The sequence below is a fragment of the Rhipicephalus sanguineus genome, chromosome 9 (genome assembly GCF_013339695.2).
Source record: "Rhipicephalus sanguineus isolate Rsan-2018 chromosome 9, BIME_Rsan_1.4, whole genome shotgun sequence".
Taxonomy (NCBI): Eukaryota; Metazoa; Arthropoda; class Arachnida; order Ixodida; family Ixodidae; genus Rhipicephalus; species Rhipicephalus sanguineus.
The window spans coordinates 140,218,064-140,237,342 of NC_051184.2; the positions used below are offsets into that span (position 1 = coordinate 140,218,064).

A 19,279-nucleotide genomic window follows, 5' to 3' on the forward strand; every position below is an offset into this window, starting at 1 on the left:
CATTAATTTTATTCAGGACAGCTTAAGGAATTCTGTCGGGATGCGTGCGAACGTGCTCTATAATTATCTGACTTGGTCATGTCACCATGACAACGGCAGCATACGTACACATGCAAGTCAAGAAGCATACAAAAATACTTGACGTTGAGAGAAACGGAAGTTCTTTTTTAAACATAGCGAAATTTATACATTTGTAACATGAGCGCAAAAAAAGCTATACAGTAATAGTGATAGTGAGCACTGGAAGGGGAAAAAGTGCAACAGCAATATGCATAATAATTATGCAAATAATTGCAACGTCGTACACAAACAGCATATTCTGCATTCATATATAATGAAGAGATACAAAATACTTTCTTAAAGTGTGACAGAGCTATTAATCTAAAAATTTCCGACAAATTAAACGGCAATTGAAGCCACTTTTATGGTCTTTTCAATAGTACTGTGTTGGTAAGAGCAGACCCCGAGAATGTAATTGAACTAAAAATAATCACCAACCGCAAATGCTTAAGAAGCGTATCTGATAAATCCAGCGAATCACATATCGATTTAAAAGCTGCAACTCAAACGTGGCCACTTCATGCCCTGGTCAACGATTTGGACACTCTATAGTAATTCAATTATCTTTCAGTTTTATTGCCCCAAATACTGCTAGCTGCCTCATATCAATATCACATGAAACACAAAATTCCATGCGCGCACAAGATGATGTTTACAAACGTCTAAGGAGAAAATATCAACTCTTAATATTCTCGTGAAAATGACGCTATCTGAACGGTACACCAGGTCGCGTTGGTACAGAAACTGCTGGATCATCCATGCTATTATGTTATGCAAATTCTGGAGACACGTAATAGCCAGTGATACGTTTCTGTGAGCACGGGTATGGGAGAAAGAAGTAACGACGATCTTAAGCACGCGCACGCAACGAACACACCGACAGGTAACTCATTTTCTAAAATAATAATAATAATAATAATAATATCTGGTGTCTAACATCATCTTCTGTGCAGAGACAAACGGTTTGTTTGCACACAAACAAAACGCAATATAAAACAATTTGAGCTAAGGCAACGAGTACCTCGACTGTGCGGTTTATGTGGCTGTATAGAAGGGCAGCCGTGTGCAATGGTCCTCTGTCAGTGCTGTTGTGCTGGATCACATCTACCAGGAGGTCGCGTAGCTGGTTGGTCTTCCTTGTTTGTATTTGTATTTCTCTTTCTTTATCTTTTTTTCTATTTCTCTCTGTTTTCCTATCTGTTTTTCATCACTGTTTCTTTCCTTCTCTCGCCACCATGTTTTTTTTTTACTTTTTCGCTCTCTCTTTCTGTTTTTCCCTTTCTCGCTCTCTCTATTTCGCGCTTCCTCTTTCATTCTAGCTTTGCTCTCTCTCCCTGTGTTCGCTTCTATCTCGTTGTTTGTTTCTCCATATCTCTCTCTTTCTGTCGTGCTGTGCTTTTTCTATCTCTTTTTTGTGTCTGTTTCTTTCTATCTCTGTCTATGATAATAAGTAGGGAGATTCACCCCATTTCTGTGGTACATAACCGTTTATGATGATGATAGTTTTTCGTTTCGCCGGTCAAGGAACGATTTGCTAAACGGCTTCGCTGTTAAAACATAAAACCGGCACGAAATCCATCGTTCTGGCACAAGTGAAGTGTATGTAGGATACATATCGGAGCGCAAGTTTAATTGGTTGCTTGATAACAGATCCAGGAGGACAACACCCATCCTATCTATACACAACACAGTGCCTTACGGTGCACATATAAAGCACACATACGCACCAAGCATTATTCTTCACGGGCAAGTCTGTATCGTAATAAGGAAAGAAACACAAAGCTGCGAAGTGAGCTTGCGGTGAGCTGGAGAACATAGCTTAGGGGAAGAAATTCTACTTCGCGCTCCTGGCGATATGAATCTTTAAATACAAAACATTGTGTTTGTTTACTTTAGTGCTGCTTCTTGTTAATTGTGTGTAGAATGACCTGTCATGCATTTGTTTAGAAACAGTAGTGCTCTTACTTTTGTTTTTTTTATTATTTATTTATTTATTTCTGACACAAATATTGTGTTAAACGAAGTGGACTTAGCATCAATTCTCTCGTTTTACACATTGTTTGCTTACTTATTTGCAAAGGAACCTCTTATAGTTGTAACCCTAGGTATCCTTTCAAATTCTTAGTGAACTGTGAACTTATCGAGCTTTTCATATATCTGTTCATCCTACATTTAAGCAATCTTTGTGTGCTGCGAACAATTCACGATGTATTCGTTGTTTAATCTTTTTGTAAAATCGGTACAGATGCCTTTTGTCAGGTATTGCTATAACTTTAGCTTCCGTATCTTTCTTCATGTAATTCAAGAAAAATAAAGCATCTGAATCTGAAATAAATTCCGCATTATCCAGCAAATCCGTGAAAAAAGGAAGGTAAAAAACAAAGTCACGCCTACAGTGATTGTTTTCAAAGCGAAACGCACAAGGCAACGAAAGAACTTTTCACATGTTTTCCAGGCTGTAGCAGCAGATCTTAGAAGAGTGTGGAAAGTTGATCTGTTAAGCTAAATAAAAATAAAACAAACTCACCAACCGAAACCGAACGCGCTGAAGTAAGGACACAGGCGTTCGTAAAATTGCAATCGTGTTTTCTTCACTTTTTTTCCACCAAATATAAAGCTGTGTATTTCTTTCTTCCTTCGCTTCCAAAGCGGTAGCTGTTCTCTGCACTTGAAGAGAACTACTTCAGAATCTCCTGTAATCCTCCACAGATCTTATATAGAACGAGGAACACCGCTTTTCTTTTACAAACGCAGATCTATCGCAGCTGCCGTAGCTCTCGAAGACTTTCTCAGAAAGAGGAGTTACCAAAAGACCGGGAAACGCTCTCTAAGCTACCCTCAATGGGCCAACACTTTGTGGTAGCTTATCTTTAGACGCAGCGGACAATAAGTCACCATTAGTGCAGTTAGCTGGTGATAGTCCATCTTGTCGTGTTGGCTTTCTGCAATCTATTCAGCTGTATATACGAACTACACTGCCGCTTTTTTTTTAGATAAAACCCTTTTCAGTTGCGTGTGGCGTGATTGTTTTTTATAAGAACATAGACCCATAAAATTATAATACCCTTATTAGCCGATTTATTTTTAAAGCACTGTGCATTCTCAATTCAATTGGTGTTTATTTGCATCGCTTTTGTATACTGCTTGCGATTTGTGCTCGTTGTTGCACACGAAATATCAAAATTTGAAGAACCGATGCACACAAGGAAGAATATGCGTGCTAAAACCCTCTCATGTTATTCCTCGGCAATAATGAATGTCATTTGAAAGAACTCTTAACACCCGTTTTTCGATTACATTCACGAGCACAACACCAATATGCCAGAACAGACCGATTCACGCTGTCTGAAAATTAGTGAATCAGAAGATGAACTACACCACCGCATTTAAGATTTATTTATTATGCAACTTTTACAAACGCCCTGAACGTGCGTTTGCTCTGCTTTTCCAAAAAGTCACCGTTTCGCCTCAAGGGTGAAGCAACGATGCGATAGCAAGAAATTGGAATGTCACAGGAAGAACGGCAAGCAGCTATGAACTTGTTGCACGCTGCTCAAGCACAAGAGACGCAGTAAAAGAACGCACAGGCATACATAGGACGAGCGCGAACTGTCACAGTTCTTACTTCAAGTAAGCCTTCTTTGGTTCTTCTAGCTAGCAGATCACTCCTTTCGCAAACGCGGCCACTGCAGCGAGCGAAGTGACTGTCGCGCGGTTTATATATTCAACGAAAAATTTTAGGTGAAAGCACAAGATGTACGAAACTCCCCCTCAAGAGATAATGCGCGAGCACGCTCGGCCACGCCCTGTACGTCAAAGTACAAATCGAAGAAGCACATCCCAACTCCGGCGAAATACTAGGCAGTTTACAATTGGGGATCCAAGAAATTTGCGAGCCTCCAGGACGCATGCGCAGAGCGCAAGCCAGTCTTGGACTTTTGCACTCGCGTTATCCCAAAACCCTGCAGCGCCTTCATTTGGGCGGCAAACAAAACCGCAGGGCGCGCGTCCTCAAGAGAAGGAAATAAAGGCGGCGCTTGCCAGTGGTACGTGAAGCCACGGCTGGCGTTCCCTACGGGCGTCGATTCTGGTCACTAAGATAAAACTTCATTTGGCTGTAGTTGGTACACATTCCTGAGGCAAAAATTACGGCGCAAACGCACTTCTTTGTCGTTCTCACTTCTTCTTTACTTCTTTGTCCGTGCACCCATGTGAATACGATTTCATGTCTTCGCGTATCTAATACACTATCATCCTTGTTACACGTTTTTGTATGGAGCTATTGTTATGTGCACATGTGCGGTAAGGTTGCCTTGGGTTTATATATTGATTCGCGTATGAAAGAATGAAGCCGTTGTTAGTCGGCGCTTGTGTCGTACGTTACTCTTCTTCGTGGGTGTCTTGCGCGTTTCCGCTGTAATTTTAGCCTGAGGTTTCTGCTTACGGTGTAACATGTATACTGTGATCCTGATTCAGCCGTCCCGTCTCGACATTCCACTTGTGGTTTCTTCCCTCCTGTGGCATAAGCCTACAAGAGCCAAAGCGTTCGCACTATCTCGCGCTACCGCGAGCCACGGGACGCTCTTCTTTTTCCCTGGCCGACTGGCCACGAGTGGCGTAGCGCTACACCTCCAAAATGAAAAGCTAGCGTGGGTCGCCAGCGATACGACGCAAAAACAGCGCGGGCAGCGATGCAGCATGGCCCGCGTCTCGCATAATTTTAATTTCGGCACGTGTGGCTTCCCGTGGGTGTCACCCAACGCCACGTGCGTTTCTATTCTGCCGTTGCGATTCTGGAGAACGAATGAGGCGTGGCGCAGTTGTCTAAATCAGCGCGCTGCGGAGCGAGAGGTCGCAGGTTTGAAACCCCGGTCGAGAGCTTCGGAATTTTTTTCGTCGGATTTATTTGTATTTGTGGATTTTATTTACATGTACATACATATACATATCCGGGACATGACGGCGACGGCGAAAATCCACCGAGAATGTCCATATAATTGCTATCGCAATAATATATTCCTTTCGAGCGGCAGCTGCGATTTCAAGCTCAAAAGGTGCCTGAGCTGTGGCACGCAGGGGTTCATTGCCGAGATTTTGACTGGGACTGGTTACAGCACTTTGTCAGGCATTAAATTGCCTTTTTGCTAACCCTTAAAAAAAAAAAAAGATAAGCACACGGCAATGAATTTCATGGGCACGCGGGAGAACGGAGTCTGAACAAAAAGTGGCGAAAACGGACCTGCCAAGCGAATGTATTCGACCCGCCGGTGAGGCAGAAGTGAAACAGAAATTCGCTAATGAAATCGACCCGCGCTCTATTTATTGTAACCTGCAGCAAACGTACCGTGCCAACGCTTGGCGGCGCTGACGTCAATCGAAGCGGGTCGAGGCCACACGGCAGATTGTTGGAGTTAAGCGTGCGGACGGCTGTACATATATTAAAACATATGTAAATATGGTCAAACATATGTAAATATGTCAAAGCGATGTTTAAATTATCTTTTCTTTGGTGTTTGGTGAATTTCCACCGCACAAGCTTTCTGCGTGAACTGCTCATCTCACCAGATATTTTATACAAGGACAACTGCAGTGATTTCACTCGAGGATTTGGGCGCCGCATTCCACAAAATCTTCAGTAGCTTTCCGCATTTCCCACGCCCTATGCCACGCCGAGAGCTGATGCGAGAAGAATAAGACGCGTGCCTCGCACTTTCCCGGGATTTTCCCGCGACCATCACTCGTATGAAAAGGAAAACGTTCCGCTAAGCCGCCCGGCTGGCGTGACTGGCCGGCTGACGCGGGTCATTACGCGCGCAAAGGGCGTTTCACCACTCTGCTTCCTGGGCGCCTTTTCTTTAATATTAGATTTCGGTCTCTGCTCAAAAATCAACTCGCATACAGAACAAAGGGGAAAGGTTAAGCGCCCTCTCGAGCGCGAGCCAACGCTTGCGCGGATGCCTGAAGAAAACAGAGTCCCTATTTGCAATTCATATACGCCGACGAAGCCCTCAAGCCTATACCAAGTTCCCGGGTCACAGCGTTGCAATAGCGAGGCTACACTTCCGGGGCGGGTCAACGGCTATAAAGAGCGAAACTACTTTAAGAAATTCTAAAAAAAAATATTTCTCAAGTTTAAAAAAATTCGCAAATCGTTGTCGATAAGCACGACTGAGAATATTTCAACCAAAACAGCGCCGGATGTACTGTTAAAGTCCTGCAATAAACCGGTAGCAAAATTAATAAGACTGGGAAAACTGCACGGTGATATGGTGCCGCGGCATCAAAAATTATGTGGATATTCAAGAAGCGGATATATTGCGTCATTTGGATCCGGTAAAGTTGAACGGCTTCTAAAGTAAAGGACGTCTAGAAAACGACGAAGAGAAAATTTCACAGCCCGCTCGGAGGTGGCTCTATCATCACTGTTGAACGGCACGGGATGTTCCGAAGCACATTTTATGCAGTACATACACCTAGAACACGAATTCCTAATGACGAGTCCGGATACCATCGTTCTACAGTTCGAGTGAACTAACCGGACGTCTGCATGCTGACTCACAAAGTTTGCGGAACATAGAAAGCGGTACACTGTGAATGCATATGAAGAGGTGTCGCCGGAGCGTCAATGTCTATACGCAGAGAAGCGGCACAGTACGTGCACCCCGATGAAGCGTCAGCACTAAACGCAGTCGTGGAAAGGCAGTGACCTCGTGATTCGTCGCCTCAACTTGGCCATGTTGTCTATGACGAGCTTGTTCTTTGGGTCCAGAGACAGGGCCACTTGGTAGTGTCTAAATGCACCTGCGTAGTCACTCTGGAAAACAATGTGTACCGCAATGTGTTGGCTAAACGAACGCGCACAAAGGGTGTTGCATTGCATAACTATTGTTTTAAGCACAAGTGCAGTCGTTGCAAATGAAGAAATAAGGAATAATCAGTAAACTGCTGTGTGCTTTCTTGCATGTTATGATTGCTGACGCATGATCAAATCGGCAAATGAATGCTTCCCCAAAGTTTGGAACATCAATACTCACCTCCAAGTGTTTGATCACAGCAAGGTTCAGATGAGCGTGAGCGAGATCAGGATCAAGACGAATGGCGACTTCGTAACTCTGAAGCAGAAAACAGAATGAACGGTTGTTTCATAGTTTTACCTGTTTTTCATTCATGTTAATATATAAAAAAAACAACAGATGTATTGTAATAACGCAATGATTTGAAGCCCGCGCTTTGATATGCATATCTGGCAACCGGACTATGTAAGGACGCAAATTCACAAGGAATCTGCGTCTCGTCGACATTTATTTCCGTTTTTTTGCGCATATGCAGAGAAAAACTTTCGGTAGTTTTGACATCTTTAACGAGGGAACACGTGTACATAGTTAACGTGGAACAATATTGTTTGTACTATGCAAGGTGCGATGATATGGAAGGTTTGTGTTTTCGTAAAAATTATGTTATATCTATAACAAGTGAGAATTATAGGACCAAAAATATAGTTATTTACAACGTCATTGCGTGCTACGACATATTCGTGAAATTTTTATTCTTTTAACTTAAAATTCGTCCACCTTGTTATGTCAGAACTCCGTGTAAAATGCAGTGATATTTAAGAAAATATCGAAGTTGGCCAATACAGGCTTCTGAAACAAGAGCATGTTTTTATATTATTTTCCCTCATTTTGCTCCCATGTATGCACGCCTATCTACCTACGCGAAATTATGTCAAAATAAACGCATCATTACGGGTTTTGACAGAATGTACAGAAACAAAATTAAGACTTTATACAGGATCATGAGATTTGCTCCGGCTTTCGGAAACTTCAATAATTCGTGCAAGCTACTTCGTGCATGAAAACCCGTATTCATTAATTTAATAAAGAATGTCACATCGAATGTATCAACCTGTGCCGACGAGCTGAGGTCGCCCAAGTCCTTCAGATATGTCACCATGATCGCTGTGTATTCTTGCACAAAGCAGGTCGTCAACATCACACAGCTTCAAAGCTTTCAATATGTAGTCCAGTGCCTGCAATAGCAATAAAACCCCGTGCTCATTGATATGCTTATCATTGGAGATTATTACTGGAACGCCCAGCAGTTCCTTCATTCATTAATTTTATTCAGGACAGCTTAAGGAATTCTGTCGGGATGCGTGCGAACGTGCTCTATAATTATCTGACTTGGTCATGTCACCATGACAACGGCAGCATACGTACACATGCAAGTCAAGAAGCATACAAAAATACTTGACGTTGAGAGAAACGGAAGTTCTTTTTTAAACATAGCGAAATTTATACATTTGTAACATGAGCGCAAAAAAAGCTATACAGTAATAGTGATAGTGAGCACTGGAAGGGGAAAAAGTGCAACAGCAATATGCATAATAATTATGCAAATAATTGCAACGTCGTACACAAACAGCATATTCTGCATTCATATATAATGAAGAGATACAAAATACTTTCTTAAAGTGTGACAGAGCTATTAATCTAAAAATTTCCGACAAATTAAACGGCAATTGAAGCCACTTTTATGGTCTTTTCAATAGTACTGTGTTGGTAAGAGCAGACCCCGAGAATGTAATTGAACTAAAAATAATCACCAACCGCAAATGCTTAAGAAGCGTATCTGATAAATCCAGCGAATCACATATCGATTTAAAAGCTGCAACTCAAACGTGGCCACTTCATGCCCTGGTCAACGATTTGGACACTCTATAGTAATTCAATTATCTTTCAGTTTTATTGCCCCAAATACTGCTAGCTGCCTCATATCAATATCACATGAAACACAAAATTCCATGCGCGCACAAGATGATGTTTACAAACGTCTAAGGAGAAAATATCAACTCTTAATATTCTCGTGAAAATGACGCTATCTGAACGGTACACCAGGTCGCGTTGGTACAGAAACTGCTGGATCATCCATGCTATTATGTTATGCAAATTCTGGAGACACGTAATAGCCAGTGATACGTTTCTGTGAGCACGGGTATGGGAGAAAGAAGTAACGACGATCTTAAGCACGCGCACGCAACGAACACACCGACAGGTAACTCATTTTCTAAAATAATAATAATAATAATAATAATATCTGGTGTCTAACATCATCTTCTGTGCAGAGACAAACGGTTTGTTTGCACACAAACAAAACGCAATATAAAACAATTTGAGCTAAGGCAACGAGTACCTCGACTGTGCGGTTTATGTGGCTGTATAGAAGGGCAGCCGTGTGCAATGGTCCTCTGTCAGTGCTGTTGTGCTGGATCACATCTACCAGGAGGTCGCGTAGCTGGTTGGTCTTCCTTGTTTGTATTTGTATTTCTCTTTCTTTATCTTTTTTTCTATTTCTCTCTGTTTTCCTATCTGTTTTTCATCACTGTTTCTTTCCTTCTCTCGCCACCATGTTTTTTTTTTACTTTTTCGCTCTCTCTTTCTGTTTTTCCCTTTCTCGCTCTCTCTATTTCGCGCTTCCTCTTTCATTCTAGCTTTGCTCTCTCTCCCTGTGTTCGCTTCTATCTCGTTGTTTGTTTCTCCATATCTCTCTCTTTCTGTCGTGCTGTGCTTTTTCTATCTCTTTTTTGTGTCTGTTTCTTTCTATCTCTGTCTATGATAATAAGTAGGGAGATTCACCCCATTTCTGTGGTACATAACCGTTTATGATGATGATAGTTTTTCGTTTCGCCGGTCAAGGAACGATTTGCTAAACGGCTTCGCTGTTAAAACATAAAACCGGCACGAAATCCATCGTTCTGGCACAAGTGAAGTGTATGTAGGATACATATCGGAGCGCAAGTTTAATTGGTTGCTTGATAACAGATCCAGGAGGACAACACCCATCCTATCTATACACAACACAGTGCCTTACGGTGCACATATAAAGCACACATACGCACCAAGCATTATTCTTCACGGGCAAGTCTGTATCGTAATAAGGAAAGAAACACAAAGCTGCGAAGTGAGCTTGCGGTGAGCTGGAGAACATAGCTTAGGGGAAGAAATTCTACTTCGCGCTCCTGGCGATATGAATCTTTAAATACAAAACATTGTGTTTGTTTACTTTAGTGCTGCTTCTTGTTAATTGTGTGTAGAATGACCTGTCATGCATTTGTTTAGAAACAGTAGTGCTCTTACTTTTGTTTTTTTTATTATTTATTTATTTATTTCTGACACAAATATTGTGTTAAACGAAGTGGACTTAGCATCAATTCTCTCGTTTTACACATTGTTTGCTTACTTATTTGCAAAGGAACCTCTTATAGTTGTAACCCTAGGTATCCTTTCAAATTCTTAGTGAACTGTGAACTTATCGAGCTTTTCATATATCTGTTCATCCTACATTTAAGCAATCTTTGTGTGCTGCGAACAATTCACGATGTATTCGTTGTTTAATCTTTTTGTAAAATCGGTACAGATGCCTTTTGTCAGGTATTGCTATAACTTTAGCTTCCGTATCTTTCTTCATGTAATTCAAGAAAAATAAAGCATCTGAATCTGAAATAAATTCCGCATTATCCAGCAAATCCGTGAAAAAAGGAAGGTAAAAAACAAAGTCACGCCTACAGTGATTGTTTTCAAAGCGAAACGCACAAGGCAACGAAAGAACTTTTCACATGTTTTCCAGGCTGTAGCAGCAGATCTTAGAAGAGTGTGGAAAGTTGATCTGTTAAGCTAAATAAAAATAAAACAAACTCACCAACCGAAACCGAACGCGCTGAAGTAAGGACACAGGCGTTCGTAAAATTGCAATCGTGTTTTCTTCACTTTTTTTCCACCAAATATAAAGCTGTGTATTTCTTTCTTCCTTCGCTTCCAAAGCGGTAGCTGTTCTCTGCACTTGAAGAGAACTACTTCAGAATCTCCTGTAATCCTCCACAGATCTTATATAGAACGAGGAACACCGCTTTTCTTTTACAAACGCAGATCTATCGCAGCTGCCGTAGCTCTCGAAGACTTTCTCAGAAAGAGGAGTTACCAAAAGACCGGGAAACGCTCTCTAAGCTACCCTCAATGGGCCAACACTTTGTGGTAGCTTATCTTTAGACGCAGCGGACAATAAGTCACCATTAGTGCAGTTAGCTGGTGATAGTCCATCTTGTCGTGTTGGCTTTCTGCAATCTATTCAGCTGTATATACGAACTACACTGCCGCTTTTTTTTTAGATAAAACCCTTTTCAGTTGCGTGTGGCGTGATTGTTTTTTATAAGAACATAGACCCATAAAATTATAATACCCTTATTAGCCGATTTATTTTTAAAGCACTGTGCATTCTCAATTCAATTGGTGTTTATTTGCATCGCTTTTGTATACTGCTTGCGATTTGTGCTCGTTGTTGCACACGAAATATCAAAATTTGAAGAACCGATGCACACAAGGAAGAATATGCGTGCTAAAACCCTCTCATGTTATTCCTCGGCAATAATGAATGTCATTTGAAAGAACTCTTAACACCCGTTTTTCGATTACATTCACGAGCACAACACCAATATGCCAGAACAGACCGATTCACGCTGTCTGAAAATTAGTGAATCAGAAGATGAACTACACCACCGCATTTAAGATTTATTTATTATGCAACTTTTACAAACGCCCTGAACGTGCGTTTGCTCTGCTTTTCCAAAAAGTCACCGTTTCGCCTCAAGGGTGAAGCAACGATGCGATAGCAAGAAATTGGAATGTCACAGGAAGAACGGCAAGCAGCTATGAACTTGTTGCACGCTGCTCAAGCACAAGAGACGCAGTAAAAGAACGCACAGGCATACATAGGACGAGCGCGAACTGTCACAGTTCTTACTTCAAGTAAGCCTTCTTTGGTTCTTCTAGCTAGCAGATCACTCCTTTCGCAAACGCGGCCACTGCAGCGAGCGAAGTGACTGTCGCGCGGTTTATATATTCAACGAAAAATTTTAGGTGAAAGCACAAGATGTACGAAACTCCCCCTCAAGAGATAATGCGCGAGCACGCTCGGCCACGCCCTGTACGTCAAAGTACAAATCGAAGAAGCACATCCCAACTCCGGCGAAATACTAGGCAGTTTACAATTGGGGATCCAAGAAATTTGCGAGCCTCCAGGACGCATGCGCAGAGCGCAAGCCAGTCTTGGACTTTTGCACTCGCGTTATCCCAAAACCCTGCAGCGCCTTCATTTGGGCGGCAAACAAAACCGCAGGGCGCGCGTCCTCAAGAGAAGGAAATAAAGGCGGCGCTTGCCAGTGGTACGTGAAGCCACGGCTGGCGTTCCCTACGGGCGTCGATTCTGGTCACTAAGATAAAACTTCATTTGGCTGTAGTTGGTACACATTCCTGAGGCAAAAATTACGGCGCAAACGCACTTCTTTGTCGTTCTCACTTCTTCTTTACTTCTTTGTCCGTGCACCCATGTGAATACGATTTCATGTCTTCGCGTATCTAATACACTATCATCCTTGTTACACGTTTTTGTATGGAGCTATTGTTATGTGCACATGTGCGGTAAGGTTGCCTTGGGTTTATATATTGATTCGCGTATGAAAGAATGAAGCCGTTGTTAGTCGGCGCTTGTGTCGTACGTTACTCTTCTTCGTGGGTGTCTTGCGCGTTTCCGCTGTAATTTTAGCCTGAGGTTTCTGCTTACGGTGTAACATGTATACTGTGATCCTGATTCAGCCGTCCCGTCTCGACATTCCACTTGTGGTTTCTTCCCTCCTGTGGCATAAGCCTACAAGAGCCAAAGCGTTCGCACTATCTCGCGCTACCGCGAGCCACGGGACGCTCTTCTTTTTCCCTGGCCGACTGGCCACGAGTGGCGTAGCGCTACACCTCCAAAATGAAAAGCTAGCGTGGGTCGCCAGCGATACGACGCAAAAACAGCGCGGGCAGCGATGCAGCATGGCCCGCGTCTCGCATAATTTTAATTTCGGCACGTGTGGCTTCCCGTGGGTGTCACCCAACGCCACGTGCGTTTCTATTCTGCCGTTGCGATTCTGGAGAACGAATGAGGCGTGGCGCAGTTGTCTAAATCAGCGCGCTGCGGAGCGAGAGGTCGCAGGTTTGAAACCCCGGTCGAGAGCTTCGGAATTTTTTTCGTCGGATTTATTTGTATTTGTGGATTTTATTTACATGTACATACATATACATATCCGGGACATGACGGCGACGGCGAAAATCCACCGAGAATGTCCATATAATTGCTATCGCAATAATATATTCCTTTCGAGCGGCAGCTGCGATTTCAAGCTCAAAAGGTGCCTGAGCTGTGGCACGCAGGGGTTCATTGCCGAGATTTTGACTGGGACTGGTTACAGCACTTTGTCAGGCATTAAATTGCCTTTTTGCTAACCCTTAAAAAAAAAAAAAGATAAGCACACGGCAATGAATTTCATGGGCACGCGGGAGAACGGAGTCTGAACAAAAAGTGGCGAAAACGGACCTGCCAAGCGAATGTATTCGACCCGCCGGTGAGGCAGAAGTGAAACAGAAATTCGCTAATGAAATCGACCCGCGCTCTATTTATTGTAACCTGCAGCAAACGTACCGTGCCAACGCTTGGCGGCGCTGACGTCAATCGAAGCGGGTCGAGGCCACACGGCAGATTGTTGGAGTTAAGCGTGCGGACGGCTGTACATATATTAAAACATATGTAAATATGGTCAAACATATGTAAATATGTCAAAGCGATGTTTAAATTATCTTTTCTTTGGTGTTTGGTGAATTTCCACCGCACAAGCTTTCTGCGTGAACTGCTCATCTCACCAGATATTTTATACAAGGACAACTGCAGTGATTTCACTCGAGGATTTGGGCGCCGCATTCCACAAAATCTTCAGTAGCTTTCCGCATTTCCCACGCCCTATGCCACGCCGAGAGCTGATGCGAGAAGAATAAGACGCGTGCCTCGCACTTTCCCGGGATTTTCCCGCGACCATCACTCGTATGAAAAGGAAAACGTTCCGCTAAGCCGCCCGGCTGGCGTGACTGGCCGGCTGACGCGGGTCATTACGCGCGCAAAGGGCGTTTCACCACTCTGCTTCCTGGGCGCCTTTTCTTTAATATTAGATTTCGGTCTCTGCTCAAAAATCAACTCGCATACAGAACAAAGGGGAAAGGTTAAGCGCCCTCTCGAGCGCGAGCCAACGCTTGCGCGGATGCCTGAAGAAAACAGAGTCCCTATTTGCAATTCATATACGCCGACGAAGCCCTCAAGCCTATACCAAGTTCCCGGGTCACAGCGTTGCAATAGCGAGGCTACACTTCCGGGGCGGGTCAACGGCTATAAAGAGCGAAACTACTTTAAGAAATTCTAAAAAAAAATATTTCTCAAGTTTAAAAAAATTCGCAAATCGTTGTCGATAAGCACGACTGAGAATATTTCAACCAAAACAGCGCCGGATGTACTGTTAAACTTTGCCCGCTTAACGTTGGCCTATTGGAGTATCGCCCGAGCATCACAGTGGGTATTTGCACTCTTGGTGGCTGTTCTCAGCCAGCTCTCTCCCTATTTTCATTGCGTTCTTGTATACTTGTGTACGCATATCGTCTAATAATAATAATAATAATAATAATAATAATAATAATAATAATAATAATAATAACAACAACCACCAGATATTTTATACAAGGACAACTGCATCCCGCACCATGGCTCCCAGTCGGGATGCATGCTTTCTATGCTCCTGCCCGTTTTACAGCGAAAGCTGTTATGAGATCATTTCACCGGCCGTTTTTGGCGCCGTAGTTGTCCGCCGCCGCCGCCGCCGCCGGTGTCCGTAACCAGTATCGCTCGAAATAAGAAAACAAAAACGAAATAAGAAAAAAATTCCAGGATGGAACGTGGTTCGAACCTGGGCCCTCTGCGTGGGAGCCCAGTATTCAACCTCTGAGCCATGCCGGTGCTTGAAACTGCTGTGCAAAAACGTCCTGTAGAGGCTTCATGTCGGGAAGGAACCACATTAGCATATCCAATATAGCGTGGTAGAAGAGTACAATAAGCACCCAGCGTCGCACAACGCGAATTCTGTAACCAGGCGTCACACAATGCGAATCGCGCAACGAGTAGGTTCATGAATGCTTCCAACCCATTACAAAGGGCTCTTCCATAATTCTTCATCGTCATCAGGCACAACATCAACAAAGTGCGCATAATGCCTTACATGCGTTTAGCTGGTACCAATGCTCTCCGCAGAATGACGAAAAATGGCACAGTGCCTGCGGCCCTACTTCTCAAAAATTACAATGATTTATAGCGTAGTGGGTTCCTCGCAAGTGCACTTGTATTGTTTGCCAAGGAAGCCCATAAGCGCATGATCCACTTGCTTGGGGTCTCAGTAAAGTTACAATGATTTATAGCGTAGTGGGTTCCTCGCAAGTGCACTTGTATTGGTTGCCAAGGAAGCCCATAAGCGCATGATTCATTTCCTCGGGGTGTCCGTAAAGTTATTCGCCCCCCCCCCCCCCGTCTCTCTCCCACGTCAATGTATGTTATACAGCATGACGGGAGAGGGGAATAGCGACCGGGCGTCACCCAATGCAAATTATATTGAATTACACTGAAATTACACTGAAATCCGTGGCCCGTTTAAAGATTCCAACCCATTACAAAGGGCTGATGCATAATTCTTCATCGTCATCAGTCGTCGCGTCAACAAAGTGCACATAATGCCTTACAGACGTGTAGTTGGTGCCTCGCTTCTCCGCAGAATGACGAATAATGGCTTAGTAGGTGCTTCCCAACTTCACAAAGATTGTGATTTATGGCGTAGTGGGTACCTTTCTAGTGTACTTGTATTGTAGCCCCAAGAGAGCTTGACGGGCTCTAGAAACGCCGATCTTCCAGCTTTCGCTGCGACTGTGCTGCGGTTTCAGCGCAGGCCTGGCGTTTTTTTCGGTAAGCAGCAGTTTTTCCGCTGTGAAAATTGCTCTAAGCGTGTTGATGCGAAGTAAGTAACCTGGCCTGATGAAGAGCTGCAACTTCTGAAGTCTGGATCGCGCTCATTTTGCTGCAATTTATGTGATCTCAGCCGTGCTGCTGGTAAGCCTAGCGAAGACAACTCGGCGGCGTGCAGCGATGAGCATTGCAGCTCTCAAACCGATTCCCTCTCCACGTGCACCCCTCCGGGTGGCGATCTCGCCGGGCTTCGCCGCCTTCTCCTCGACGCGTTGGAGGGACTCTCGTTCCTCAGCGACGAGGTATCCCAACTACGCGAAGAAAACGAGCGCCTCCGTAAGGATCATTCCCGCGGTGTTGAACAACAAGCCCGCGTGGTCGCCTCCCATCGTGCAGACGTCCGCTTCCTGCATGAGGAGCTGACGCGCCGCACGGCCGGAGTGGCAGTGAAGGCACCTGTGATCCCCCCAGCACATGTAATCGTTGACCGATCAGTGACTGCCGAGCAACCTGCCTGCTCTGAACAACCTCTGTCCAAAACTCTTTCATCTTCGAATTCGCCGCCAGCTGACATAGTCACGTCCGAGCGTGGCAGTGTGATGCCTGCGACAGCCTCTTCTGCAGCGGTAACTGAGGGTGATAGAAAGAAGAAACCCGCCTGATTTGTAGCTATGACAACATTGAATATATCTGTAGTTCAACGGCCACAACGGCCACAACGGCCAAAGATTATTTTTGTTAAAAAGCTGAGCCCGGACACCACTGCTGCTGACATCAAAAAACATATTGCTTCATTGGATCTGTCTCCCATCTCCTGCCGGCGACTTCAAACCAGATTTCAGTCCTATTCTTCGTTCTACATCGAAGTCGACAAGGAAGCACTACAACGCCTGAATGACCCTTCGATGTGGCCCCTCGGATGCCTCTTCAAGCCATTTCGTGGGGAGCTGCGCGATGATATGCTTCATCCCACTGAGCTAATGACTGGAATCGAAAGTGCTGTGTAACGTAGACATATTCTACCAAAATGCTCGTGGTCTACGTACCAAGACACGCGAGTTTTTCTCTAATGTTCTTTCATCTTCTTTTTCTATTATTGCTATTTCTGAAACCAGGCTAGGCACTGAAATTCCCTCATCTGACTTTTTTTCCCCGACCTACACCACCTTCCGCAGTGACCGAGATTTCAGTGAAACCAAGCAGAAAGGCGGTGGCGTGCTGATTGCCATTGACAATTCACTGAAATCCGTTAGACGGAATAACCTAGAAACTATTGAAGAATCCATTTGGCTAAAAACCAGCCTTGAACGCAGTGAAAAGTTGTTGATTGGATGTTTCTATTTACCGCCCAGCATGTCCCCTGCCTCGTTTCATGATGTCATGCCTTCCATTGAACTTGTGGTATCTTCTCATCGTGGACACAGAATTATTGTTCTTGGGGATTTCAATGCACCTGGAATTGACTGGAGCACGCTAACCTTTTCTCATTACAATCATTTCATAGAGAAAAAGTGCAGCCTGCTCTTGGACTTCGTGGTGTTTAATTCCCTACTGCAACATAACTCAGTCGTCAATTCCAGTGGCAACGTCTTAGACCAGTGTTTGTCAAACGATCAACCCCTTGAAGTTTCCCGCTCTGACATCTCTCTGTACGTCCGGACAAATTCCACCCACCACTTAACGTAAGATTATCCGCATCAGCCGAAACAACGAGCTTCAGCAGTTACGTAAACAAATCTCCGAGATTTGCCTTCAAGCGAGGTGATTACAAGGGCCTCTATCATCACTTGTCCACCGTTGAGTGGTCACAGGTTACTGACAAACCAAATGTTGATGACCAGGTTGATCAATTTACTGAGCTTGTACTGAGCAGCATGCGTAATTTTATTCCCCAATATACACCTAAACAACGTAAATATCCCCACTGGTTCTCATCGGAACTTATCAGTGCACTGAAGCATAAAGATCACGCACACAGGAAACCTAAACGTTCTCCATCCAGCGAGTGGAATGAAGAGTTCAGCTTCTTTCGAACTCTCTCTAAACGCCTATATAAACGAGATCATAGTTCGTATATTGAATTCTTAGAAAAATGCGCCTCTGACAGGCTGGCTGAGTTTTGGAAGTATGTACGTAAAAGGTCTAGCAAAAGCGGAAAGTCCTTCAGACTACTGGACTCAAATAGCGTAGAAGTGCATGCCGTCGCTGACTGTTTTGCCACGCATTTCACATCCGTTTATAAGGCCTCAGACTCTAGCACTGATATCAGACAACAGCGCAAGGCAGTTAGCTCATCCAGTGCTTTGTCGCTGGATGAAAATCTTATCTGCGAATGCATTAAGCGCTTAAATCATCCTTATCATGTTGCCCAGATGGCATCCCCTCCGCCATACTAAAAGCTTGTAGTAGTATATTTGTCCCAGTACTGACTACGATATTTAATAACTGCCTGGACACTTCCACATTTCCTAGCATGTGGAAAACTGCTCGTGTTTTTCCAGTATTTAGGTCGGGCTCTAAAACAGATGCTTCTAAGCGAAACCTGAAACCAATGTATTGAATATATATATATGTGTATATATTTTTTTCTTTTTTTTTCTTTTTTTTCTGTACTGATGTTGAAGCTTTGCACTGTCACGAACTGCGGAGGGACAGGGGCCTTTGTCAGGCTGTTCGCCTTTAGCCCTTGCCCCTGCAGTGAGCTCTGTATTCGGCTTACTGTGAATAAAAGTATTACTATTACTATTACTATTACTAATTATCGCCCGATTTCTCTACTATGTGCCACATCAAAGATCTTCGAGCTGGCTCTTCACAACATATTGTCTTTTAGTGTGAAAAACTCATTGATTCCTAATCAACATGGTTTTCTCGCTGGCCGCTCAACTACCACAAATCTTGCTAGTTTCATGACGCAGATCTCCACACCTATTTCTCAGAGAGGACAGGTTGACGCAATTTACTGTAACCTGAGCAAGGCTTTTGACGTAGTCAGCCACACAGTGATTATGGTTAAACTTGCGCACTTTGATGTTGACTTGTCGGATGTGAATCTCCTGCAGAGCTATCTGCTGAATAGACATTGTTATGCAGCCGTAAATGGCCAAACGTCTTCTTTGTATAACGTGACTAGTGGGGTCCCTCAAGGGTCAGTATGAGGCCCACTGCTATTTTTAATTTACGTTAATGATGTTTCTTTTGCCATTCGTAATTCTTCTTTCCTCTTGTATGCTCATGACATCAAGATTTTTAAGGAAATTCATTCAGTTAACGACTGTCGCTTGCTGCTGTCAGACTTGGGCTCTTTTTCCGAATGGTGCAATGGTAATAAGCTTTTTCTGAATACCTCGAAGAC

General features: G+C 43.8%; 1 protein-coding gene across 1 annotated transcript; it reads right to left on the reverse strand.

Moving 5' to 3' along the window:
- Window positions 1-6,286: 6,286 nt before the first annotated feature.
- LOC119404407 (protein O-mannosyl-transferase TMTC1-like) lies at window positions 6,287-8,091 on the reverse strand. Its single transcript, XM_037670911.2, has 3 exons — window positions 7,966-8,091; window positions 7,095-7,172; window positions 6,287-6,874 (listed from the first exon to the last, which is right to left on the reverse strand). The coding sequence occupies exons 1-3, from the start codon at window positions 8,050-8,052 to the stop codon at window positions 6,740-6,742; spliced, it is 300 nt and encodes a 99-aa protein (XP_037526839.1). The 5' UTR covers window positions 8,053-8,091; the 3' UTR covers window positions 6,287-6,739.
- Window positions 8,092-19,279: the final 11,188 nt, after the last annotated feature.

Excerpts from the sequence above, each read along its gene's own strand:
- LOC119404407 (XM_037670911.2), bottom strand. The coding sequence starts at position 8,052 with ATGTTGACGACCTGCTTTGTGCAAGAATACACAGCGATCATGGTGACA. Across the intron at positions 7,173-7,965 it reads ACCTCAGCTCGTCGGCACAG|AGTTACGAAGTCGCCATTCG; the intron begins GTTGATACATTC and ends TTTCTGCTTCAG. Across the intron at positions 6,875-7,094 it reads CTGTGATCAAACACTTGGAG|AGTGACTACGCAGGTGCATT; the intron begins GTGAGTATTGAT and ends ATTGTTTTCCAG.